Raw genomic sequence first — 26,425 nt, 5'->3', positions numbered from 1 at the left:
CTAAATATTTATCAGAACCCTTTCTAGAGTACCTGTGTGAAACTAACATTTTAATAAAAAATACTTAGCAGTTGATTTGCAGATGTTGCCAAATTAGACATGACCATGTGGCATCTGTGTAGCATCTGTTTAACAGATTTCCTATGGGCACAATTACTGACAGCAGTTGCAACTCCCTCTGTCAGAGTGTGTTTCAAGAGACCTAGCAGTAAATGCTTTTGCATAAATCATCAGATGGTCTTAAATAATTCAAATGCAAGATTCTAAACAAAGACTTTATAAGACCTTAAAGATCTATCATGCTTAGGTAGCAATAAAACACAAGTATTCCTAACAGAAATTGAGTATTACTTTTGTGTGTTCCAAATTGCATAGATAAACATGGCCCATTGATGGATAGGATTATTTTCAAACCTCCTTCCCAGATATATATTTCAAAAGCTAACTTTCTACTCTTTCTTAAACTCTTTGTTTAGGCTATGCCCTACCAAGTGTGAATCTTCTGAATGCTGTAAAAACTGGTCTTCAGGACAGATTGGGAAATCCTGTCCCTCTAAAAAGTGTTAACATCAAGGGAAAGATAATAGACTTTGTAGCACAGGTAGAGTACCCTACTTACTGTCTTTTTCCATTATGGAGGCCTGAAATATTATTCCAATTGTTATATAGTGCTTTAGTTATTAAAAAAAAAAAAAGGCAATTCAGTCTCCAAATGAACGTAAGTTCTGAACTGAGAGAAAGCATATTTTATTCTTAGAGAAGCATAATCAAACAAATGCCAAAAACACTTTGGTCAGTGAAGGGCTTGGCTTTATTTTTCAGAGGTTTTTTGGCCTCTATTTCATCTGGTCACCACTGAAAAGAAACGTTTTGCAGCAGCTTGCACGTTCTCTTCTCTGTTGAAGACTTTCTTGATAATCTATTGGCTAACTGAATTAGAAACCACTAAGAAATGTGTGGTATGATTAAAAGTCTCTGGAATTTTATTTCTCTGGTTTGTTTTTAACTTCGGTTAGACAACCTAAATTAGCTGTCTCGAGTAAAAAGAACTTTCTATTCTAACCTGAAAATTTGCTAATAAAAGTTAGCCAAGCAAAGTTAAAGGCTCACCTTATTTTTTTAATACATATGGCCTCCAAAATTTTTTGTCACATGAAGTCATGGATGTTTTCCTATCCTGCAGTATAATTCCACAATTCTCCCCTGCAACTGAGTTCTGTTTAGAGTGGTCTCAGTCACGCTAAAGCCTGGTTCTACTGAACTCTGGCATGTGTGTCTCACTGCACAAGAATCTGTTTTCAGGATTTTCCAGTGCCAAAGTAGCTTCTTAAAAGCAAATTGTGTTGTTATTTGTTGCTAAAGCCTTAGTAAGGAAAACAGGGAAAAAACAGGAAAAAAAAGATTTTAAAGAGTTGTTTTCAGATGAGCCTGTGCTTATATTATTCTGACACTTGCAACTGTTGCCTGGTTAGTCTGATTCCTTTGAGCAACTGTTCTTCTCATGAGAGAATGTCTTTTTTTAGTCTGTTTTTCTACAGAAATGAATTACTATCCAGTAGCATCTGTTCTATGACCCAGTCTGCCAAAGCAGAAAATAGTCTCTAAGGTGGAGGAACAGAGCATAAATCAGAAATCATCAGATGACAAGGGACAACAAATGAGCCAGCAAAGGGAGATGAGGAATTCCTGGGATCTTGTTAGGACACAAGAAGTGAACAGAAGAACAGATGTAGGAAGAAAGTCAGATAATCTGCCACCTCAGAGAGAGGAAATTCTGTCATTAGAAGATAGATACTATACATGTAGAAGCAGTATTGGCTTTTCCAAACATCCCTTCCAGTATATCTTAAAAATAGACCAATTTTTTGTGGAGGTTTACTCTTCCTTCTTGTTTAGTCTTTATGGGCTTTTGAAACTATTTTAGACGTATTGCAATGGTGGCTTTTTAATGTGGACTTTTCTTCTGTAAAGAGTAGCTTGACAGCTCTAGCTCTGCCAGTACACCAAATAACCTTTAGAAGGCCATGGTTTACTTTTCTTCTGGAAGAGATTTGATTAATGATTTAGAGATTAAAAGTTCCACAGCTCCTTGCATGTTTCTGGATGTACCTATTCCTCAGGCACTGGTGAATGTCTTACATTCATTTCTAATCTACACAGAAGTCTTCCAGTTAGGGCATACTTATTGACATTTTGCAGTACAAATCAGTTATGCTGTTATGCTTCAAGTATTGCTGTTTTGATCATAATTTAATGTTACAGAGTTATGAAAGAAATATTCATTTCAGGTAGTGATGTTTCAGACTTACACCAATCAAAACAGTGGTCCGATTGAAGCTAAATATGTCTTTCCTTTGGATGATAAAGCTGCTGTGTGTGGATTTGAAGCTTTTATCAATGGAAAACACATCATTGGAGAGGTAAAATGTTATTGCACTTGATGCATCCAATCTCAAGATTTGAAAGCACTTAGTTTTGTTTTTTCTGAAGTTCTTTGTTGTTACCAGTTGGCTGGATTTCAAGGTAGTCATTCATTTGAAATAATATTGGCCAAGTGTACTATATATCTAAATAAAATAACTTATTTTGGAACAATCTTTCGTAGGTTAAAGAAAAGAAACAAGCACATTGGGAATATAGCAAAGCTATCAGTCAGGGTGATGGAGCTTATCTAATGGACCAGGATGCACCGGTGTGTTGAATATGGTGGTTTGTTTACCTATATGAAAATTTTATAATGGTCAGATTACAAACAGATTATCTGGACATGAGTGAATATTCCCATTGGAATCTTTACAGAATCATGTCTTTATTGGGAAGTTGCTTTTTATTGGAGCTTATTTAGACTGTACATGTGATCACTTTTAAAAACTAGTATTTTTTTCTTTCAGTATGTCCTACAGCTTATATAAGATATTTCTCTTTCTGGAGCTTTTCTTTGTAAAGAAATCCAAACTTTTTTGGTAAAAGAATTTTATTTATTTATTTTAGTTATTATTGATCAGTTTTGCCCAGAAATATTAAAGAACTCTTTAAAGGTTTGTCATTTCAAGTAGTATTTTCTGTGCTAGCATTTGGTCTCAGTGACGTAAACAACAGTTGATTTTGGGGGGGCAAAATGCAGGCTTTAACAATGTCATTAAACCTAGCCTCTCCTTTTCCCCTCCTCCCCCCCTTCCTTTTTTAGGATATTTTTGTAATAAGTGTTGGAAACTTACCTCCCAACTCTACAGTTCTCATCAAAATCTCCTATATCACTGAACTGAGTTTTCATAATGGCTGTATCTCCTTTCATTTGCCTGCTTCTGTGTCACCATGGCAACAGGACAAAGCATTAAATGAGAACACACAGGTTTGTTAAAAGCCCTAAAATAGCGTCTTCCGCGTCTTTTTGTTTTGAAGGAGAAGTTCTGTGCCTAGCAGATTGTAGTTACTCAAGAGGCTTCTGTACAATCATGATTATTTTCCTTCTAATCTCTTATTAAAAGATGATTGCTTGTAACCTTTCTTGTCATAACAAGGGTGTCGAAAAGCAATGTGAGCACAAACTCAGGCAGGAGTGCTGCAATTGGTAGAAAGCCTCTACCTGTCTCTGAGGATTTATTTACACCTGCAATACTCATAAAGCTGACTTGAGTTGAAACATGTTATAGTTAGATGTCATATTTTGTTTTGCATTATCTGGTGTCTCTGTGCTGCTGTTCCTCCTTCACAAGATGTTTGCAGACACACAGAATGCATTTGTTTGCAAGAAAGACACTATCTCCATCATGAAACAACAGTTGAATATCTGCTAAACACTCTGATATTGTCCTTCTCTGCTTCGTGGACAAGGTTGCCCGTCTGTTTCCTTGGATGCCCGTGATGGCTCCAGAGTTCTCCGAGAGGGAGGGGAGGTCATCTCTGTGTTTAAATGCTGGCAAAGAGCCAGAGATGGTTCTTTGTGATGCTAGCTCCTGTGAAATCATACAGCTGTATCAGATTTCTGACTGTTCAACAGTCATGCCTTCTGCTTCAAAGCTGTATTATACTGAGTTCTGCAGTTTAGTTGTGGGAGGGAAGCATATGCAGGTTCATCTGAATTTTAGCTACTGTTATGCTCATATAACAACATCTATATGAATAAATGAAGTAGAGAGGGTTCCATGCAATCCGGGCTTAGCAATATAATAAGAGAAAGTAGAGTAGCATACAAGTACTTTGTAAGTGATACAGTTTAAAAGTTCTTCTTTTTTATTTTGTAGGATACAGTAAAAAAGATTTGTGTTAAACAAGTAGATACACGAAAGAAGTAAGTTGCTTTCATTAATATTAGTCTGCTTTATTGTCAGTAATTTAGATCATTAAATCAAAACATCATTTAAAATTAACTTTTTGTATGTAAATTATGATGTTAGGTTGCATTATCAAGAGATTAAAGTAATTTCACTTCTCATTCTCATCTATTGTTATCCTTAGCTATTATCATAGAGGAATAATTTTTAATTAAGCATCATTCATTTTTTTCTTCACTAAATATTTCATTTAGTTTCTTTTACTAAGGATTTTATATATACTCCCAAATCACATAACCTAGTGAGCCTGCATGATCTTCATATTTTCAGTACCATTGCACTTTGTACTTTAGCCTTTCTTTGCGTTTGCATTTTAAATAAAAATTCACAATCATTTGAAACTATGATGTTACTGATAAAGTAATACTTCTTGAAAACTGATTATTATAATCTTGTTTCCTGTAACTCTTCACAGATGGCTGTTCTCAACCAAACCCAAAAGCTGTGCAGGTAGCAATAACAGTAAATATGCCAAAGAGACAGTTACTCTTCAAAAAATTTTAAACTTTTCAGTTAAAAAAAAAAAAGAAAAAGAAAAGGGCTTCTCATGAGCATGTCCTAGTCTTTCTCTTCTATGTGTAAAGCAGGCACAAAACTACATCTGTTAAAATTTTCTGAAGTTTTACTTAATCTTGAGATGGTGTTTCCTATTATCTTGATTTTGTTCAGTATATTTACTACTTGTTAACAGAAATATTGTACTGCTCTACAAAAGGTTTGATGCTGTTTCTGCCATAATAGAATAAATTAACCAGTTCATATAATAGGCATCTAGCTGTAGAAAAGGTATTTAAAATTATAATATAATTTTAAATTGATATGAAGCAAAAATTCAACTGGAAAAACTGAGAAACACTTAAGAATAGATAGTGTGGGAAAGATCAGGTATCTCAGGGACATAAAATACCATACTGCTTTTTAAGCTGGCTAAAAAATAAACAAGAACTAATGACTGAAATCTGAATGAGAGAAAAAGGTGTGCACTTTAACAGCGAGGACTGGAACAGTTAGCTAAAGGAAATGATGAACTTGCTTTCTCTGAAATCCAGATTGGTTGTCTATTAGGAAGTTATGCTTTAGACAAGTAAAACATTAGGCTAAATGAAGAGAAAATTGGTTAAAATGCTAGTGTGTTACAGAGATCATGTCAAATGACCTGTTGATCCCTTCCAGCCTTTGAAGGTGAATCAGCAAGGTTATTTTTTAAGTATCCTGGGGACAGAAACTTGTCTAAGTAGTTCACTATTCTACACTTCTATCCGAAGAGTTAAAAAGGACAGGAAACATAGCTCATTCTCACAGAGATGTCATGGCATACAGATTAAATATCTTCTCTCTAGAATGCCATTTGATCACTTCCTTTCTCTTTATCTAGTGAGTTTTCCTTGGACATGTCTATTGAGATGCCATATAGTATTGAATGCATACATAGTTGGACACATGAACTTAAAATAAAGGTAATTTAATTTCACTATAGCTGTGCCTCTGCCTTAGCAATTCTGCTGTGTACTTAAAAAGGACATTTTATGCTAGGAAGTGTGTGTACTAGATCTGTCTGGTTTGTACAGAGAGTTAATTCTGCAGACTGGTTGTTCCTGTCGCAGATGAAAACTTCTCTTGTGCTTGTAGCTTTAAAATACCTTAAAAACTTGTATTTTAAAATACATTCAAGAAAGTGAATGGTATTTTAAAGAATGTATTACACAAATAGAAACTGCACCTTGTAAACTTTATATAACCTTTTTAGCAAAAACCTTTGGGACTACTCATTAAATGTGCTGTCTTTGTTGCCTGTCCTCACAAATCACAAGTTTGTTTTAAAACATGCTGTTTGGTACAAGTAATTACCATTTATCATACTATTATTGCTAAATAAATATTTAAATGACTTTTTTTTCTTTTCTAGAAAACAGATTGCAAGGCTGTAGTTAAGACTCTGGAGAACAGCTCCTTGGATGTTAGTGGCTTTGCTCTAGAAGTCTGGATTTCACAAGTCTATCTACCCCGAATGTGGGTAGAGAAGCATCCCAACAAAAGGAGTGAGGTATAGTAATTGCGGGCATGACCCAAGTTCCCAGATTAAAAGCACATACTATTATACTGTTCCTGAGGTAGCACTGACAATGCTAAAATATAATAGACAGAAACAGTTTCTTTTTGATGGGTAAAAGATGAATAATTTCACATCACAGACAATGTTCAATTCCCCCCACCCCCAAGCCGAGTATTCCCCAAAAATGAGTTTTTAATTTCAGTTACTTATAATCTTGTTCCTTTTGTTTTATCCTTTGTCTTGTAATAGAGTAAATGTTGAGGTGCATTTTGAACACTCTGTGTCTAGTCATATTTCTGTTAAAACACTTTTTTTCCCCTCTAACTGTTGTGCTGCAGTTGGTATTTCATAGAAATGCAACTACTGTGTTTGATACAGATGTTCCATGGCTGAGGCTGGAATGAAGTAGCTTCAGTGTCATGCAGTCACTATATTGATTTAAAAATAAGCAGCATTTTAAGCTATTTTATTCTCCAGGCCATTATATAGAAAATGTTTAAGAGATCAGCAAAAAAGGAAAAAAAAAAGTAGATTCAAAATTTAAATTTGTAGGGCTGCATTTGCAACACACACAAGTGTTTATAGAATCTGTATTTTAAGGGGCTTGGCCTTCATATATGATTTCACATTCTGGTGTAGTTCTTACTGTTGCAGTGATTATTTGCAAAGGCATTTAAATCTAATCTTTTTCACGAATAAGTAAAAGAGAAATAGATAACAGTTCCACAGCTTCAGGTTACCTGGAAGCAGATGTGGATGCAGCTGTGACCATGTCATGAAGAGCCCATCATCAGCCCTGGGAGACATTAATGAAAGGTTAGGGAGAAAAGGATGGATTGGTTCAACCTCTCTTGTCTTTACTGGCAGTAACTCCTTGCCTGAGGAAGAAGTTTAAAGCTTAAGAGTATATCTTTAAATATATGATTCCAGGTTATTACAAACTATCTCATTCCCCTGCATTTTTGTGTGACCACAAGGATAAGAGTGGAGCCCCTGTCACTTTTAGCGGTTTTCAGCTGCTTCTTATCAAAGCTTTTCTTAAATAAGACAAAATGCTGCAGAGGTGACGTGTAAAGTCTTGTTACCAAGCCTGTTAATCCAGTGTTGAAATTGATGAAAACAAGTAAAATGACAGATTAGATTGTTTTCTTTGATAGTTATGTATAGTTATGCCTTCTGTGTTTTTGCTGTTTTAATCAGAGTTGCTTGTTTAAAGGGATTAGTTCAGGGATTACTTTCTGATGACTATAATAATATTGATGTTCCCCTGAGGTGAGGAGAAAGAAAGAAATTCCTTTTTGTGTTTCTAGACTGCAAAGCTTTCCTTGCTATTGGAGACCTTTTCACTCCTTCAAGCATTTTATTGTTCCACTTTTCAAAGCATTTGGTTTTTTTTGTATCCCCTCTGTTCATAAAGAGGGCAATATGCAGTTTTCTGCTTCACATATTTTTTAATTTTAGTACCTTCTCACAAGCTGATGGTGGCAGTGATGATTGTGAAACATAGTGTCTGGGACTTTTTAACTTGGAGAAGTGAATCCAGTGCTGATTGCATAAGAATGAATTGGATAGGAACAAAAAACCCACAAAATTCCCTCTGCAGTCTTTCATAAAAGGTAGGGAGGTTGTGCTTTTCAAGTATTAAGAATAAATGAAATAAATTTGCTAAAACTTTGCTATATGGTTATATTCTGCTCTCATTCCATAATAAGGAAATTTGAGTATACTTCGAATGAAGTAACATTGGTCCACTGCAATGATGATATTGCTTCTCTCTCCTCAGGCTTGCATGCTTGTATTCCAACCAGAGTTTGTAACAGCATCTGAAGAAGTGCAGCTGTCCAATGAAATTATTATTTGCTTAGATTGCTCCAACTCCATGGCAGGTTCAGCCCTGCAGCAGGCAAAGCAGATTGCTTTACATGCTTTGGAACAGTTTTCTTTAAGACAAAGAGTGAATGTTGTCAAATTTGGCACAAGTGAGTTTCTTTGTTTCCTTTTTAAATGAGAGCCACCTTTTACTTTCTTGTCATGGCTAAACTGTAGTCTGGAACACTTAGTAATATGGAATACTTCTACTCTGATATTCTAGTCATAAAACTTAAACTTTTATTTCCATAATGTTGCCACGTGCTTAATATTTTAATGCTCTTAATATCAATCTTTATTCACAGATTTCACAGAATTTTCTTCATTTTCGAAGAACATCTTGGATGATTTGGCATCACTGAAGGAGTTTATTACAGTAAGTAAATTAGTTTGGCTGTATTTTAATGAACACTTCTTTGCAAGGAATACTCGTGATTGTAAAACACACAAATTTTCCTCTTTTTTTATTTTTTTTCTAGGCCAACATCTTGAATTTCTTCTAAAATTTAGTCTATTTGAAATCTGTTTGCCTTAGCAACCATCATAGGCATATCTGAATATTAATTCCAGTTTGATTTTAAGTGAATGCTTAAGTGGTTATTTTGAAGCTTAGTAGATATTAGTGTTTGGACATTTTTCAGTGTTTCCCCTTAAATTTACCTTTTTGAGTTTCATGCCTCTCCATTGCCTGCTTACAGCAGAAGAGAAGGAACACTTCTAGTGAAAAGAAAAATGCTTTTGACTCCAAAAGATCAGATATGAACTGTTTAGGACAGCAGTTTTTGGTTAGTACTGTATTTTATTGCCAAATACAGGCTCCTCATCTGCAGCTAAAGCTTCTTGATGCTAGCATAACACTTAAAATACTAACATAATGGATATCCTGAAAATGGGATGGTAAGATGGCAGATAGTGTTCAATGCAAAGTAACACAAAGGGGCAAACAACACTAATTATACATATAAAACATAGGGCTTCATCCAGGAAAGATATTGGAGTTACTGTGGATAGTTCTTTTTTGAACAGTGGCCTAATATTCAGCAGCAGTAAAAAAGGTAAACAGTTAGGTAGCTGCATAAATCTGTGTTGCTCTGGTGTCTTGAATACTGTAAGCTTTTCCAGTCACTCCATCTCAGAGAGTAGACTTAGAAAACAAAGAGGACTGGAGATACGGAAGACCTGCTGTGCGAGGAAAGGACACTTCATAGATTTTTAAGCTTTTATTGCGTCCTTACTCAGTTGTCTCTTTGCCAGGATAAACAGAGAGGAAAAGGAGAATAGGGATGGTTATTTACTGTTTCTCACATCATAAGGATCATAGGATGTGCAGTGAGATCAGGCAGCAGATTAAAAACCAAAAATGAAACAGTTTTCTTCATGCATTCAGTAAGTAATGGACCTTCTTGGCATGTGATGATGTTGAAGCTAGAACTGTAATTGAGTTCAGAAAGTAGGTTAGGGCTATTAGAAAACAGAGCTTAAGTAGCTCTTAGACATGATAGTCTGGATGAAAACTCCAGTTCAAGAAGTCCCTAAACCACTGATTACTGAAAGCTCTGAGAATATTTCACAAAAATAATTTAGCATGTTTCTTATATATTTTTGCCTAAGCATCCTTTTGCCTAAGCCAGAGAAGATACAGGACTAGATGGACCTTAAGCTCTATCTCTAATAATAATAATAATAATAAAAGAGCAGGAAGAGAATAAAATTTAAGAATTATTTAATCATTTGTATTTGGAAACCAGAAAACAAAGATTAAATTATGCGTTATATGATTTTTTAGAAAAGGTAATGAAGTTCAGACTAAAATTGTATTACTTTACATTTCAGTCTGCCACTGCAACATTGGGAAACACTGAGTTATGGAAGGCCTTACGTTACTTTAGTCTGCTTTTTCCTTCTCAAGGGCAACGTAACATTCTTGTTATATCTGATGGACACATTCAGAATGAGAGTGTGACCTTCCAGATTGTGAAAGATAATGTCCAACATACCAGGTTATTTACTTGTGGGGTTGGGTAAGTACAAAGTTAGCTGGCAATTGCGTTGTGTTTAAAATCACTGATAATTTATTTGGAGCAAGAGGTTAATGAGTTGAGAACTGTCAGATGCCAGTGTATGCTGTATTAAATATACATGTATGCTTAGATTAAATGCAGAAATGTTTGTATACATTTTATAACTGAAACGAAAAATACATTAGGTATTTCAAAGGAAAGATGCCTACATTAAAGTCAATTTTGTGCGGAAGTAGTCTTACCTACTCATATCTTTCTTTATGATAACAACTTTACTTTTTAAAGAATATAATTGGAAAGTATCTGAGTAAGTATTTTAGAACTTTGAATTTCATGTTTTGGGATAGTCTTATTTTAAAAGTACAATTTCAGTATAACATTAAGATAGTTGCATAATATAAATTTATGATATTTATTGTAATAATTATATCTTAATTTTACTATAATGACAAATTAAATTATAAAATTATACAATTCTATATTTGTTTTGTAAGGTAATGATTTAAAGAGAAATGACAATAGCTTACCAATGTAAGCACTAGATATCTGTAGAGATTCCCAAACCTGTGGTATATGTGTCACTACTAGAATACAGCCTACTTCAAAATGAAGTACCTCTTCTACCTCCAAACAGTCTTTGCTTTTCACCAGGCAAGACAGGGTGTGACTGTTGTACAGTCAATACCTTCTTGAACAGCCAACTTCACACTTTTTCCTCTCAAGTGGAGACAGCAGAAGGGAAGCATGATTTCTGCTTTACATGTGCACTGCCTGCCCAGAGAGGGGGAGCAGGAGCAGCTGCCACTGTGATGGCAGTATTAGAGGGAATGAAGTCTGGGAACATCTGATATAAACTCTACTATATGGGTAACTCTGGTATATGGGTATAAGATGTTATCTGTGTTACTATGACTTCTCCTTGAAGATCAGAGGAACAGGTAAAACCTCACTGAAATTCTGTTTTATCTGTAATAATTCTTTGTGGGTAAATGAAAAAAAAATCTTTAAATAGTGCAAGACTTGCACTTTACAGTGTTGTACAAAGCAGCAAAATCTGGAAAAAGATTTTTAAGAGGGCAGTAAACCTTTTTAGCCTGGGACGTTATGTGTTCTTAGAATAAATACAATTGCATTGTATTTATTTTGCCTTGAGGGATTTTAGTGGGGAGAGTTTCCCAAGGTTTCGCTAAGACAGTAGTGTGACCCTTGCCAGGAGTACATCCGTTACCTGTTTGAGAAAGATTTGAGGTGTACTGGGTTGTTTCTCACCCACAAGAATTCTCATCTGCTTAATTGTTCTCCTTTAAATCCTCTGTAAAACTCTCATTTGTCTTTATACCCCCCCCCCAAATAGTTTGATAGTGGTCAGACTGTTAGTGAGCAGAGCCTACTGTTCTATCAGGCTAATAACTGATATGATAACGCTTATATCCGTATTGCCCAGACAGTAACATTCTCTAGTTGACACTGGACTTAACTATGTTCTCACTAAATAGTTCTGCTGAGATTGAGGTTAATTAATTCAAGATTAGAATCATGTCGATGCAGCCTTATAGGTGTCTGAACCTAAGTTAATTTATCTGCACAACTCTGCTATGCCATATAAAAACTCTTATGCCGTGTAATTCCCTCAAATGTTGTTAGGAAATCAGTAACACAGCAGGCCAATTCATTGGCCCAGTTGCTTTTGCTTGGTCTGTATCCTGAAAAGGGGATGGAATTTAGAAAGTTCAAAAGTAAAATATTTGGAAATGGTATCAGATGACAAATTTAATTCAGTAACTGCATGAAGAAAATTTTTTGTGTTGTTAGTTCCACAGCAAATCGTCATATGCTGAGATCTTTGTCCCAGTATGGTGCTGGAGCATTTGAATACTTTGACCCGAAATCAAAGTATAACTGGGAGGAAAAGGTACATTTATAAATCCTGAATATATTCAATATGTAATTGTTATCAATATATGAGATATATCAATATCTGATACGGAATATCTTCAAAAACCCAAAATGGGAATTACTGCTTTTCATGGGATCATATGGTTTTGGTATTGCATTAACATAATTTAAGAAGATGCATTTGATAGAAGGTGGAAAGAAAGATGCTTGTCTTTAAGTTTTATTTTAAATGTAAATGCATCTGAAGTGAGAATGGGAAATATTTAGCCTGAGTATTAATAAGGTCTCAAGTTTGTTCCTTGTTTTCAGCAGAAACACATGTTGCTAAGAAGGGATATGAGAGCTGTAGAACACCCTCGGTTCTGTGATAAGGCAGGGAATTTGCCACTGCAGTTGCCCCACCTTCTCATTCAGAATGGGCACTAAGTGTGTTAAAGCAAGGAAGCCATGACTTATTTTATTTTTCTATTCTTAATGAGAGATCTCCTGTACTTCTCTTGATTAGTGTGGTAACACCAACTTGGAAAAAGACTGTGAACTGTTAAAATATATTATATATAAATTGTACCTGAATGGAAAAATAGTGCTTCACTTCGGTCATGGCTCACAGTCCATCTACAACATTGCCCTTGTTATAGTGATGAAGCCTATAGCAATTGTATTCTGTAACTTCTGATGGTTAACTTTTGATGCATCTGTGATTTTCAAATAATCCAGGACCCCATGCGTAATGCTTTTCAGGCTCTCTGTATAGTTCAACAGCTCTACGTCGTGCATTGAGTCTGAATGTCAGTAGAGAATGAGCAGCAGTGGGCTGGTATCTGTCCTGTAGATTCGTTTTTGGCTAGGGGGAAGGATGAGAGCATAGATTTTTCCCTCTTCCTATTCTGGCTGTCATTTGAGTGATGTATGCAGAACTAGCCAGAGCAGGCTGTGGAGATGTGCAGTACTGTTCACGTATCTGAGTTCACACTTAGGAGATGGTGCTGTATGGTATGCCCTATTCCCTAGCCTGCTTGGCAGGCCTGATGAATACCCTTTATTTCAAGTTTCAGCTTTCACTTAAAAGGAATCTTGTTATTTCAGAAGCCAGTGCAATAATGGCTGAGTGAATTACTTCCAAACGTTAGATATCTGGTTTGTTTTACTTGCAAGAAAAAAGAGAAAAAAAATAGTTCCATTCACATAGCAAAATACATTATTTGTGTAATGAAAGATTGTTTTCTTTTGAAAGCTTAGTAACAAGCTGAGTTAATTTGTTTTGTGTCTTTACACAGATACAGAGCCAGGTATCTAGAATATTTTCTCCAGGATGCAGTTCTGTTTCTATTAAATGGCAACAGTTTGATAAAAATGCACCAGAGCCAATGCAGGCTCCTGCTCAAATACAGTCTTTATTTAACAATGAGAGGCTTCTTGTCTATGGATTCATCCCTCACTGTACTCAGGTAAAGACTGGGGTACACATTCACTTAACTGGATAGAAATTTGCATATAAAAAGATTGCAAAAGACCGCTTAAATTATATTAAGTACCGTTTACGGGGGCTTACTTCTTTTAATTGCTAAATCTAATTAAGTAACTGTTTAAATGCCATTATTGGTCCTCACTAGAGGAGGAATATCTTCAATATGTGATCATTATCAATATATCAGATATATCAATGTCCATTTGTGCTTTGGTAAATACAGGATTCCTTTATTTGTGACTGTCCCCTTGCCCTAAAGGAAAATGTTTTTAAACCTAGACATCCAGAGACTCACAGATTTGAGTTATAGTCACCTTTTTGGAAACAGAATAACATGCATATGTGCTAATAATGCAGAGTGGGGGTAGGAGGGGAGAGAGAAGGAAACAATGTGGGGGGTTTTTTGTTATTTTTTGTTCCCCCCCTTTTAGGCCACTTTAAGCACAGTAATAAATGACCAAGAACTACAAACAATGGTGTCAACTACTGAACTACAGAAGACGACAGGAACAGTGAGTTTGGCCAGCATTATTTTACATGCCATATTGAGACAAGCTGCTTTAAACTACTGCATACTTCTGTGCATTTCTGAAAGGATCGAGTATCCCTGTTTTCAGCAGCTCAGACTTAGATGGGCTGAATTGCCTGGTAGAGGGTTGTGGGCAGGTGGGGGTTTTTTTGTTCGGGGATTTTTTTTTTTTTTTTTTTTTTTGGTGGTTGGTTGGTTTCCTCCATCTCTATCTATCCCTTGGCTCTAGAGAAAATCTGCACAAGTGAAGACGTGAGTATCTTTTAGTTAGCTAAAGTTAAGTAAATTAAAATGACCTTAGGTGCAGGTCGTGATTGTTTTATAAATGGAAAATGTAGCTTGACACTTAGAAAATGAGATGCTGTGTAAATATAGAAGCTAACTGCATGAGGCTAGACCTCGTAAATAAAAGGAAGATTTAAAAAAAATGCTACTCTGTTAACATCACCTTTGTTGTCTTTCTAGGTGCTGCACAAACTCACAGCAAGAGCTTTCATTAGAGACTATGAAGATGGGATTCTTCATGAGAATGAAACAGAACATGAGGTTTGTTGATCTGAAAGAAAAAGTATACATTTAAAATGTGAAATAGCAAATGGTTCAGTGCAATACAGAAGGTGTGGCTTTTTTGTTTGGTTGGGTTTTCTGGGTTTTTTTGCTTTGTTAAACATAACTAGAAAGTTGCAATACCATTTTAAGGGTAAATTTACCATATAGTAACATTTTTTCCCTGCCAAGTATGATTTGGAAGAAATTGGGGTCAGTCTGTCTTCCTTCCCATTATAAGAATGTGCTCTATTGGGATAATGTGTGCGTATTTTTCCTAATCTGCACCCTGTCATCGCAGGCTTTTGTTGGCTCTTCTTCTTTGCCTGTGGCATGTTAACATTTTAGTTTCTTGAAGATTGAAAAGTGTTAGTCCAACCAGAGTTCTCAGTTTTTATATAAGGTTGAAGATAATGACCTCTGTTTTACAGATCACCTTAAGGATCTGATAATCTCTAAAAATAGGCTTTTAGCTAGCTGAAAACTTACAGAATTAACTTTTTTGCCATCTTAGCTTATTTGAGACTTTAGACCAGTTCTTCTTATAAGAATTGTTAGTACAGCTTCCTCTTACACTGGAAGAAGCGTAGAACCAGAAAAAAAGCCTATGATAAGGGAAAATGCCTGTTCCTGTGCAAAGCCGAGTGAGAGAGCAGGGAAAGTTAGAGGGAGTAGAATGTTTGGCAAGCCAGCACAAGTTCTTCCTTTTATATCTCCCTGTTTAGAGTGCATATGTTTATAGGTATGTGTTCAGTTTTGACATCAATGTTTCTTTTAGCTGATCGTATTTTTTTTTTCATTTAACAATCTAGATGAAGAAGCAAATCTTGAAAAACATGATTATTCGTCTCAGCTTGGAGAACTCAGTTATAACCCAGTTTACAAGCTTTGTTGCAGTTGAGAGAAGGGTATGTGTGTTCTTTAAAATATCTTGTTCCCACTGGCTTCTCTTTCAAAAGATTCTAAATTCTGTAACCATATAAACATCGAAACCAGTCTTTCCTTTTGCTGAACAATGTTCATTCTTTTACAATAGAGCTGAAATTACGATTTTTGCAGTGGTTTTTTTTGGTTTTTTTTCTTTTGCAATACAGCAAGTTATTTTCCTTTTGAAATGTCTTTTCCATCTCTTATCTTGCTTGTTCTCATGTTACAATCAAACCTTGCCAATCTGTGTGTTCCAGTTGTGATTTCCGTAGGGGTTTATATTTCCTGATAGCACTGTAGAAGTCAGACGGGTCAAGGCAAGGCCATAGTCTTTGATCTTCCTTGGTGCATGAGCCACAGAACAACTCTTCCTCATAAAAAGTAAGGATTCCAAAATATAGCAAAGTAGCTACTCTGGTCGTGGATTGCTGGAGAAATGGATTTTGTTATTGGCAAAAGTCATTCTGAGGAAGCCTGTGTCAGGGCAGAAGTCACAAGGAAATCAAGACCTGAAAAATGTCTTTTCTAATACTGCAGTAAACTGTGGAACTTTTTGTTTTGTTTTCATCATTAGAACAGTGGTAGGAAAAACATAAGCTTTGCAGCAAAAGGAAAGAAATATGTGTAAATAATAATTTTGAAATTCCAGAGGTTGCAAAAAGAGTTTTCAAATGGAAAGCAGTATCATAATGAGCAAGATGGTATCAGTTAGAGTAAACATTAAATGTGGCACAGAGAATGGTAATTCCAATGGGATCTGTCCAAATCTGTATGTGTGTACGTTTAGCAATAAATTAGTCATGTTTGACTTCCTTTCATAGTTATTGGAAATAAATACATGTTTCGAGAGCTTGATTCATCTCATCCTGAAGTTAGATATCTAAAAGAGTTCAGATGCTCAAAGATTCTCGAAAGATCTTTTTCTCAGCACTGACTATAGGGGGACCTATAGTCATTATTTCAGATACAGTTACCTATATAACCACTCAAAAACTAATGAATAACATTGCTTTCCAAGAAAAATTTAAATCACAGTATCCGAATGTTACATTTAGAGTGCTATAATAGACAACTAGGATAAATAAAGCAAAGATCACTTCCATAGTTACCTGCCAGTTTTTACAAAATTGACATACATGGCACTTGCTTAGTAATAGTGAATTTCAGTGGCACTTTCAGAGCATTCACACTAGTGAAAAGAAGGGAACCTAGCTGAGTCGATTTAAATATCCTAGCTGTAATGTACCACAAGGAATATTCAGAATGATAAAAATCTTGCACAAGAGAATATTTGTGTGAGTTCATAAAGTAGTTGTTTACCATTGTCAACAGATGATTATTTGTCATTCTGATTTTTAGATATGTTTTTGTAAATTACTTAGAAAATTTAGTTTTCCCCTTAGATATATGATGTGTCTCAGAGAACAGACTTCTGTAGATCTTCTATATTTGAGTTATGTCCGTAAATATAATAGCTGTAATCTCACCTCTAATCTAGGATGACCTTTATGATACAATATGACAAAACATTGTAAAGTTTTTAGGGCAAAAGAATCTACACATGATACGGAGAAATATCCAAAGTGGCCCGTTCAGCATGGTACTGTATTATGCTGTGTAATGTGTCGTCTTCTGTGATTTTACAGAATGCAATGTATTTTAAGCACAACTATAATAATGCTTACGTTTGCTTTCTTTTAAAGTGTACTAATAGGATACTGACAAAAAGTACTGTGTAAGATTTAGATTTTATTTTGAGTATTACTGATGAGAATTTGAACAAATTGTATGTGCAAGTCTGTATCCTTGACATTAAGATCCACCTTCCTATTTCATGTGAATCTATTTACCAACAATAAGTTCTCCCTCAGTACAGTCAAAAGTATAAAGTTGCATGTACTGTATATTTGCATACACTGAGTATTTTTAATGTACTGCTTCAGCTGTTTATACTTTGTTTTCAACCCATTTCCAACTTACAAAGGAAAAAATACACCACCTCACAAAGAGGAAATTTCTGGTATAACAGCTATTCACATCTAAGAATTAAAAACTGAAGAGTTTTCTAGTTAGTAACTTTGATCTGTTTTAATTTAGGATGCTAATGAAATTTGTTCTGCTGATGTTCCAAACATCTTGGAAATTATAGCTCAAGAAGATGTAGATTTTTTACCTTACATGGACTGGGAGGAAAAGTCAACCGAATCTGGCTTCTTATTTTCTGAAGGATCTGACCTTGACATCCAGGTAACTACATTTAATTTATGTTCTTATTGGTAATATTTTTGGTATGTTATCCAGTTGTGGTGCTGTACTGTACGTGACAACATTCAGTAGTCGTTCATGAAGTCCATTCAATTTTTAATTACTTCGAATGTAATTAATTCACACAAGTTGATATAAACAGTAAAAATTGGAGGATACCCCTCTTCCCCCCAAATAAAGTACGCTTTTTAAAAAGTATCATGACTGCAGCAGGGGTTTTGAGAGAGAATGTGATTACATAGTCCTCTTCTTACTTCCAATGGAAACTCTCTAATACCTCTCAAATGTAAGGCTTTGTCTACACTAGTACATTGTTATGAGGACATGCTCTAACAGTCTTGTTGTCCTGATTGAGCTACTCTCAACAGTCCACAGGACCATCAGGAGATAGCAGTAGGCTTATGGCTCCATTCTTGCTGATGCTACCTAAAAACTGACTGGGATGCCAGCTGTCATATTATTCTTAGCTTGCAATCCCCTGTAGTTTGCTGTCTGTATGTACTCTTACCTGCAGTAGCAGAGGGGTGCAGCCAGAGGAAAGAGATAACTGGATATGGGGGGTAAGCATGACTGAAAGAAGAGGAAATATTGCTGATGTGCAGTGGGACGGTCTCCCTTGAGATTATGTAGTGCAAAGTAGAAGAAATATGGAAAGATAGGCTTACTTTGGGGAAAGGACGAATTACAAAGAACATTGAAGGGATCAGGTAGGAAGAGGCAGGGGAGGGCAATAAGAGAAAGTTGAATAAAGGAACTAGGATGTTTGCTGGTTATGACCGCTCTTGACAGCACTGTACAATGGAACTTCTTTCACTCCTGATCATCATGATGCTGATGATCGTCATTTTCATCATTTTTATGTTAATAATGTAAAATAACTCCCTGCTCATATTTTGTCAGTCAAATTTTACTCTGAATTTGCCCAATGTAAAGTAGAATGGGATAAGAATTTTTTAGTTTAACTGGTAAGTATTTTACTTTCTTTCTGAATATATGAATGACAGTATAATGATACTGTGCATAATATAAGAAATACAGTTTTGATTAAAAAGAGAAAAATGTCGCACTAACTCTAGAATTATTTTGTTTCCTTGTAAATTCCCTAAACAGTTAGATTCTGCACCAGCAGGTGGTGTTTGTTCAAATGCTTTTATAAATGGGAGAGATGAACCTAAAAGCTTTCAACCTGAAGAAGTTGTTTCTGTTACTCAAAAGAGCATCTTGCCAAAATATATGGGACAAGGCTTTACAGAGGCTCCTGAACTTGATAGTCTCAAATTAAATTTGAGTTTTTATACTGACTTCACGAAGGAGACATCTTTGGGAACAAGGTCATCTTCACCAGATGAGCTTCCTCTGCTGCACACTGATGAAGGTTCCTTATTTGGTTCTAAACCTGAGGCCAAAGCAAGATTCACTCACACTCGTAGAAAATCACGTCAGATGTCTGCATTTCGAAAGTTAGGCACTTGTGCAGATGTTCCTGAACTTCCCTGTCTCTCTCCTCTTCCATGTCTTCCTCCAGTTTGTGGACAGCTTGGTCATGCTCCTGTTGCTCAGATACAGCATTCTGGATTGTTTGGTTCACCTACTCCTCTAGGCGCAACTTCTGAAAAGAATAATTTTGAAAAACTAGTTACTCCCAGATTGCCTGGTTTCCAAGCTTGTCAAAGAGCAGCATTACCAAGTGCACCACCTCTAGCAGGGAGTTTACCAAGTGCAGTAGTTCGGAATGGTGTTATGGCTTCTGAGAGAGGATTTACTGAAGGAGTTAAGAATGTCGTAAGTCTTTCATTAGGAGTCTTTTATATGGAGGATGCTACGTGTTGTACTGAAACCTAGTTTACGTTAAGCTAAGAGGTGCCTTAAATGTTTGTGTTTCAAGATTCATGGATATACAGCCAGAAAAGGAACACAAAGGCTGGTAGTGAGGGTGTTTTCCAATTCAAGAATTCTGAACTTGAAATATGGGGAGGAGGGGGTTGTTTGTTTAGGGTTCTTTTTTTAGCTGTTCTCTTTTTTAAAGTGATAACCGTATGGTCTGAATTCTGCCACTTGTTCCTTACTAACAGGAAAATACTAATCTTAATAGGCAGCTTTTAAATGGGAATTACTTTGTATCATGAAGTAGTAGCTGCATGGGTAATGATAGAATTAGATTTTATTATTTATTAAAATATATAAATATAGTATTTTATAATGTATAGATAATATATAGCTGTTTAATATAACTTACAAATAAAGATTTATAAATAATTTTCTTACGCTGTTTGTACAGTGTTTTTTGACAGCACAGAAAGAGATCATTAAACAAAAATCGTTGACTTCTGTAAACTGGAATGAAATTTTTGACCTTCAAAATCAGGTACAGTACCCATTTGTGCATTACTTAAAAATAAGATATGAGTAGAAGGAAAACTATTAAAGTCCTGTCCTGAGATAAACATTTTGTAAATGCATTTGTTTTCTGTGCTTTATAAACTGATTTTGCAAAGTGCATGATGAGATCAGTCATGCTAATTTTTGTTGCTCTTATTGGCAACCCAACAATGGATGCTTAAGGAAAATCAGGGCCAACATGTAGTGCGATATATCTCCAGAACCTTCTTACAGCCTCCATCAGTTTGGAGCTTGAGAACTTCCTGAGGCAAGTATAAGAACACTTAGTGGAAGCTAGGAATAAGATGGAGAGAGGTACTTCAGAAATGCATCTACAAGATTTCATTACTGACTGATAGCAAATAATGCACATTATGCAAGAAAAGAAGAAGTAGCTGGGCTTTAGATGACTGGACTGAGTGATGTTGCAGCAGGACTTTCCTTGCAGTGGATAGTCCAATCAGCTGTTAGGAAACCTGAATTAAACAATATGATGAAGAATCCTGCAGGTAGAAGCCATAGCATGAATGTGTGCATGGGCCAAGCAGGTAATGTTAGCAAGCAAAATTTTGCTGTTTCGATGTGCTCCTTTGTCGAAGGAGAAGTCCCAGTTTTGCACAGCTGATAACTGCCAGTTTGTAAAGCTCACCAAATTAGGGCTACGCAGTGAGGAGGTGAGCAACAATCAGATTGTAGGTTAATACAGTAAGTATCTCTAAGTAATAAACAGAAGGAGGTTTGGGGGAATATTACCTGACCCAGCTGAAGAAGCCACCATGGGATGCCTTCAGTGGAGACTCCTGTCATTTCTGGGCAAAGGCGCCTAGTGGTTCGTTGAATTCCCTTTTGCTGCAAGTATACCCTATGCACAAGATCCAGTAAAGGCTTCCAGCTGCCTCATCTTCAAGTACCTTTGTGCAACAGAGGCCACCTAGTATGTGCATCATCATGACTTTCTTGCTTTTCTTTTTTAGTATTTTTTTTAAAGCAATGTTCTGCTCCCTCTGTTAGTAATTAACTTTGCTTTATTTTTCATTTAAGGTTTGTATGTGAAAGTAGGAAATTACTGCCAGCGTAAGCATCAAGAAGATGTACATATTTGTCTTGTATTTCTGACAGAAGATTCTCAAATAATTTCTAAACATTGAACTATTAACACATGCCACACAGACAGAAGGATATTAAGTAATATTCTTGTGATTAACTACTGTGAGATTCAACTCCCAAAGTGCACTTCAAGATTTCTTTTCTTTTTCAGCAGAATTGCCAATTTTCAAGCTTTAGAAAGAAAAAAAAATCTAATAAGCTATAGTTTTTTACACTAAGTATAATATTCCAACAGAATCTCACTTTTTACATAATTAGATGTATAATACCTAAATATGCATTAGCAAACTGGTTGGCAGATAATTTGAATCCATCAGAGTTTTCTGATTTTTGAAAGGGGAAATCAGCTAAAATAGTATTGGTTCTGTTAATGTTGTATTTAAGAACATAAATAGTAAATTTAATAATTTCATAGAGACTCTGCATTCCAGCAGAGATCTTTTACTGTTCATCTGGTGTTAGAGGAATGCTCATTTCGGAGCACCTTTAAAAATAGTTTTCAGAAGGAATTTGCTTGAAATGAATTTTGACTAGGTTAATATTGTTAATGTGCTTACTTGGTATACGAGTGATTTCTGAATGGCTTTGTTGTTGCTTAAGTGTTCTTTACAAGACAGGCTAGCTATAACAACCCAGGTCAGTTGCAGACATTTGATGATATATCAAATGCTTTTAAAGTTTAATATTTGAAGCACCTAAGTTGATCATGTGCATTTCAGCTTGAGAGTTTTTGTAACCTTTTTGATTATTTTTAAGTGATTTTCCTGTGTGTTACTTTGTTCTTATCAAATTTATTTTCAGTGTCTTGAATCTTAGGCTTATCCATATCTTTGCTTATTCCACAGGACGGCTCTTGGAATCTCAGTCCACAGTTGGGAAAAATCTTAAAATTTGACGTTGATTATTTAATTAATGATTTCCTTATTGGAAAAGGCATTCAGTCACTTGGTAAATAATTTTCTCTCATTAAAAATCAGTAAATTGCATCATATTTCATATTTTTAAATGTAATTACTCTGTATGTCTAGTAGAACTTTCATTAAGGTATGCCCAGAATTTAAATGGATCTCTTAACTTAATTTGTTCCACAAGGGTCTGATTTTAATAATACAATTTCTTCTCAACTTCTCTGACAAGGTAGTGTCCTGATTGCTGAGGGCATCACCTGTAGGAATATGGGGAGGATGTGAAATAACTGGCATAGCAGCAGAGGTTCTTTTATCTCCGTTATTGTATCTGCTATATTAAAGTATTAACGTCTAATTGGGGGGAAAAAGGAAGAAAGTCTCTCCTGGGAGAGAGACTGAGACGGCTTCTGCTTTTCACACTTCAAATAATATGAATAACATTTATATAATTCTTTCCCCCCACACTCTCTCCAGCATGCAGTATACATTCTGCTTATACACACTTTGTCTGCTCTGCTGTTTCATTCTGTCAGTTGTTGCTCTTTGCTGTCAGCAGACAGGAAACTTTTAAAAAAACAAAACAAAAAAAAACACTTTTCAGAGTTATTAGAGGATGCAATGCTTCACCAAAATACAAAAATCATGCAAGTTTCCCCCTATTGTATGCATTAAAATCAAATGAGATTACAACTAAAGCAAACACAAACTGCAGAAATCCCCCAAAAGCATTACCAAATTAAAGTTTGAAAGCCAAGAGCATGTTTGTCAAATCACTAACATGAATACTGTTGATAGTGCTGATTGTATAGTGAAACAATTAAACAGCATCAGGACAATTACTGTTTTAAAGTGTTATAGAGTTCTTTGCAGAAAGTACTTTTTCTGATGACAAGAGATCTTTAAATAGGAATACTACTTCCCTTCTCTTGTTCCTTAGGTAAAAATGGAAAAGAAAAGATACTGCAGTTGATTGCTACTCTTCTTGTGCTACAGTTCATACGCTGCACACAGCAACTGAAAGGGATAGTCTTCAAATCACTGATGAAACTGGATGATTTATCAACTTCAAGGTGTGCCTTTAAATACAGTCTCGTAATTTAGTGTACTAATGTAAACTCTTTCAACATCAATTTTATTATGGAAAATGAATGACTATGCTACTGCATATCGCTTAGAAAAGGGAATGGAAAAGATTAACGATATTGGTGGTATATGGCTTTAGAGGATGCATGAAGGAGGGAATACTTTGCAAAATGTGATACAAAAATTGATAAATATACAAACAATGTATTGTAATAATAAAAGATATTTATATCTCTTACTAGAGTCATTGAATAATCTGAGTTGGAAGCAACCTCTGGAAGTCATCTTTTCCAAACCCCTTGCTTAAAGCAGGGCCAACTTTGATGTTAGAAAGGTTGCTCAGGATCTTGCGCAGTTGAGTATAGGATATTTTTAAGGATGGAGATTCCACTACTTTTCTGGGCAACTTGTGCCAGTGTTTAACCACACTCATTTTGGAAATTAGGATTAAAAAAAAAAAAATCTATCAGACTTTTCCTTAATGTAACTTGAGTCTGTTGGCCCTTACCCTTTGTAGTCTTTGGAATATGAATATTTTTAGCATTATATTTGTGGCTTGATGTTGTTCACAAACATAGACCATGAAATATTCTAGACAAGACTTTTGAAATTACTAGGGCAGATGATTCTTCACAGTACAGCTTCCGCTCTTTCTACTAGCCCCAGGGGATGCTAATGCTGGCTCACTCTGACAAGGGCCCCTCATTTCAGTATGTCCCAGTGCATCTGGAAATTCCCTTTCTTTTGTAGTGTGGTGAACAATTGTCAGCTTGGAAACTTTTTTGATATAGAGGGAAGACAAAGGTCTAAGAGCAGGCATGAAGGGTTAGGTCTCCAGTAAATCCAGCTTGTCCCAGCTACCAACAGACTCTGTGCCAAGTAGGGGAGCTTACACCCTTCATGCTTATAGGGCATATAAGGACAGGAAAAAGTAGCTGCCAGGAGAACCCTGCAAAGTCTTCCTCCGTCTCTTGAAATTCCTTGACAGAGGGATAAATTGGTTTGTTTTATAACATTGGCTACTCCAATCAGGAATAAAAATAAAGTCAAATTGACTGCTGGATGAAAGCAGACTGAGTAGACCAAAAGAGTGAAAGAATTCTGAAATATGTGAATGTACTGAGGAGTCAAGTTTGTCTTTGTAAGTACATCGTACAGATCAGTTTTGCTTCACTGAGGTGATTGTAGTAATGTGAATGAGTGCAAGTGATGATTATGAGTCTACATACTGTCCATGTGGAAGTTTCTGAAAAGATCTTGGGGGGGACACAGATGATGCATTTTTCTGTATTAGATGATACTGTATACAGGTTGGGTCATTGTGCTATAGGTAATTTTCTCTTTCAAATGATTATAGTTAGAAGAAAATGTTTTCTTCTTGCTTCTTTTCAGGATTTACAAGATTTTATTATAATAAAGCTTTATTTGTCCCCACAGCACTGTTCATTGGGCTTTTGAGTTGATCAAGAAAGCAGTAGAGTGGGTAAGAAGAGTTGAGAGACGATTTCCAGCTATTTGCTATCGACTTGAACTTGGCAAGGACTGGGATTCTGCCACCAGGAAGATACTGGGTATCAAGTTTAACTAGCATCAATTCTCTTTCTAATTAAAATATGTAATCACATCGTAATTCTTTAAGATAACAGCCGAGTTAGCTTTCCTTGCAATTTTATGTAAAATGTTTTAAATTAGGACATTTGATCCTCTATTATTCTTGAATAATAGTTTTCATAGTGATAGGCTTCAATTAAAGGCATGGAGATACGGGATTTTCTAATAAGTCTTAATTTTACATATGTAGTATTTTACTAGGCATAAACTTACCTGTAAGGTAAGGCGTAACTCTGTTAAATACCTTAAGTAATTAATTATTTGACATCTCTCTGGTTCATTGCACATTATTAGTGCTTTAATAATGTCTTTGATGTCTCGATTTCTTTCAAATTCATATACTTTATTAATGGTACTGTGTAAATAAAGTGTAACGTGATACCAACTCAATTAAAAAATACTGCAGTGTATGTTTTGACAGATATTAGAATGTGTTTAAGGAAGAACTAATAAATATTGTAACATATCAGAGTTTTCAATTGGGTAGTTTTGTAACTCCTTCAGGATGCCTTGAAATACAAATAGCAGTACAGTTACTTTTCTCCTGCACCGCTTTTCTTATCAGTCATAGGTCAATTTGTGAATATATAGGTCAGTTTTTTGAGAATGAATGGAGACCCTTTTTATTCTGCTGTTACTCAGTATTCTGATTTTATCCTGTGAAAAAGCTGACTAATGTTATTTCAAACCAGACCAAACACTGAAGCCTGGTAACAAAACCAGAGTACACATGATTTATCTTAATTTAAGGTACTTTTCAGAGGTGTTTAAATGAACACATTACTACTTCTACATCAAGCAGTTGTGCAGAATCACAGCCTGGTACTTTGTGGTCTGAGGAACTTTAGCTAGGGACTTGGTACAATTGCATGCGCTGAGGCTGGATCAAGTGTGTACAGAGCATACTCTTCTGTTGTTTGTCTTGAAAATGTCTTGAAAATACTCAGAAGCAGCAGATTCAACAGCCACCATAGGTAGCATGTTACCATGCCCTAGGAAACATAAAGTGTGTTCTGGCAATAATAGAGAAACAAACTGTGCAGTCTCCTTCATAGGTGTTTTCATGAGAAGCTAAGCAAGGATCTGCCACTGGTGGAGCAGATTAACTTCATCCTGTGAAGTGCAGGCAGTTGTTAAGAAGATGTCTTGAGATCCTCTATTCTAAGATGCTATGAATCCTTGTTTTCACATCTGTAAGATTCTCGCTCTTTTTAGTAAATAATACAAAGGAAAGAGTTATGCTGCATTTTATCTGAAAAGAAAAAAATGTGTGTCATATGGTGTCATAAAGTCTAGAAAGACCCCTTAACTTAAACAATTATAAACAACTTCTAAATCTGCTGCTAAATATTTGGTCAATTGATGATGGAGTCATCTTAGAAAGGGATCATTGGCAAAAATATGAATAAAGGATTAATTTTTTTTCCTT

General features: G+C 35.5%; 1 protein-coding gene across 1 annotated transcript in view; it reads left to right on the top strand.

Moving 5' to 3' along the window:
- The window catches only part of PARP4 (poly(ADP-ribose) polymerase family member 4), a 46,374-nt gene extending 20,912 nt beyond the window's left edge, over positions 1-25,462 (top strand). Inside the window, exons 15-35 of the mRNA XM_026112099.2 lie at positions 477-601; positions 2,289-2,420; positions 2,606-2,692; positions 3,188-3,352; positions 4,245-4,291; positions 5,710-5,791; positions 6,241-6,378; positions 8,171-8,366; positions 8,562-8,632; positions 10,090-10,277; positions 12,090-12,189; positions 13,451-13,621; positions 14,073-14,153; positions 14,636-14,716; positions 15,529-15,624; positions 17,741-17,890; positions 19,019-19,690; positions 20,187-20,273; positions 22,240-22,342; positions 23,240-23,372; positions 24,823-25,462. Coding sequence (XP_025967884.2) covers positions 477-601; positions 2,289-2,420; positions 2,606-2,692; positions 3,188-3,352; positions 4,245-4,291; positions 5,710-5,791; positions 6,241-6,378; positions 8,171-8,366; positions 8,562-8,632; positions 10,090-10,277; positions 12,090-12,189; positions 13,451-13,621; positions 14,073-14,153; positions 14,636-14,716; positions 15,529-15,624; positions 17,741-17,890; positions 19,019-19,690; positions 20,187-20,273; positions 22,240-22,342; positions 23,240-23,372; positions 24,823-24,973 — 3,056 coding nt within the window. The 3' untranslated portion in view covers positions 24,974-25,462. The remainder of the gene's footprint in view (positions 1-476; positions 602-2,288; positions 2,421-2,605; positions 2,693-3,187; positions 3,353-4,244; positions 4,292-5,709; positions 5,792-6,240; positions 6,379-8,170; positions 8,367-8,561; positions 8,633-10,089; positions 10,278-12,089; positions 12,190-13,450; positions 13,622-14,072; positions 14,154-14,635; positions 14,717-15,528; positions 15,625-17,740; positions 17,891-19,018; positions 19,691-20,186; positions 20,274-22,239; positions 22,343-23,239; positions 23,373-24,822) is intronic.
- Positions 25,463-26,425: the final 963 nt, after the last annotated feature.

The sequence above is a fragment of the Dromaius novaehollandiae genome, chromosome 1, assembly GCF_036370855.1.
Source record: "Dromaius novaehollandiae isolate bDroNov1 chromosome 1, bDroNov1.hap1, whole genome shotgun sequence".
In the NCBI taxonomy this organism is placed as follows: domain Eukaryota; kingdom Metazoa; phylum Chordata; class Aves; order Casuariiformes; family Dromaiidae; genus Dromaius; species Dromaius novaehollandiae.
The sequence above is the reverse complement of the archived record's forward strand: the minus strand, read 5'-3'. Positions and strand labels throughout refer to the sequence as shown.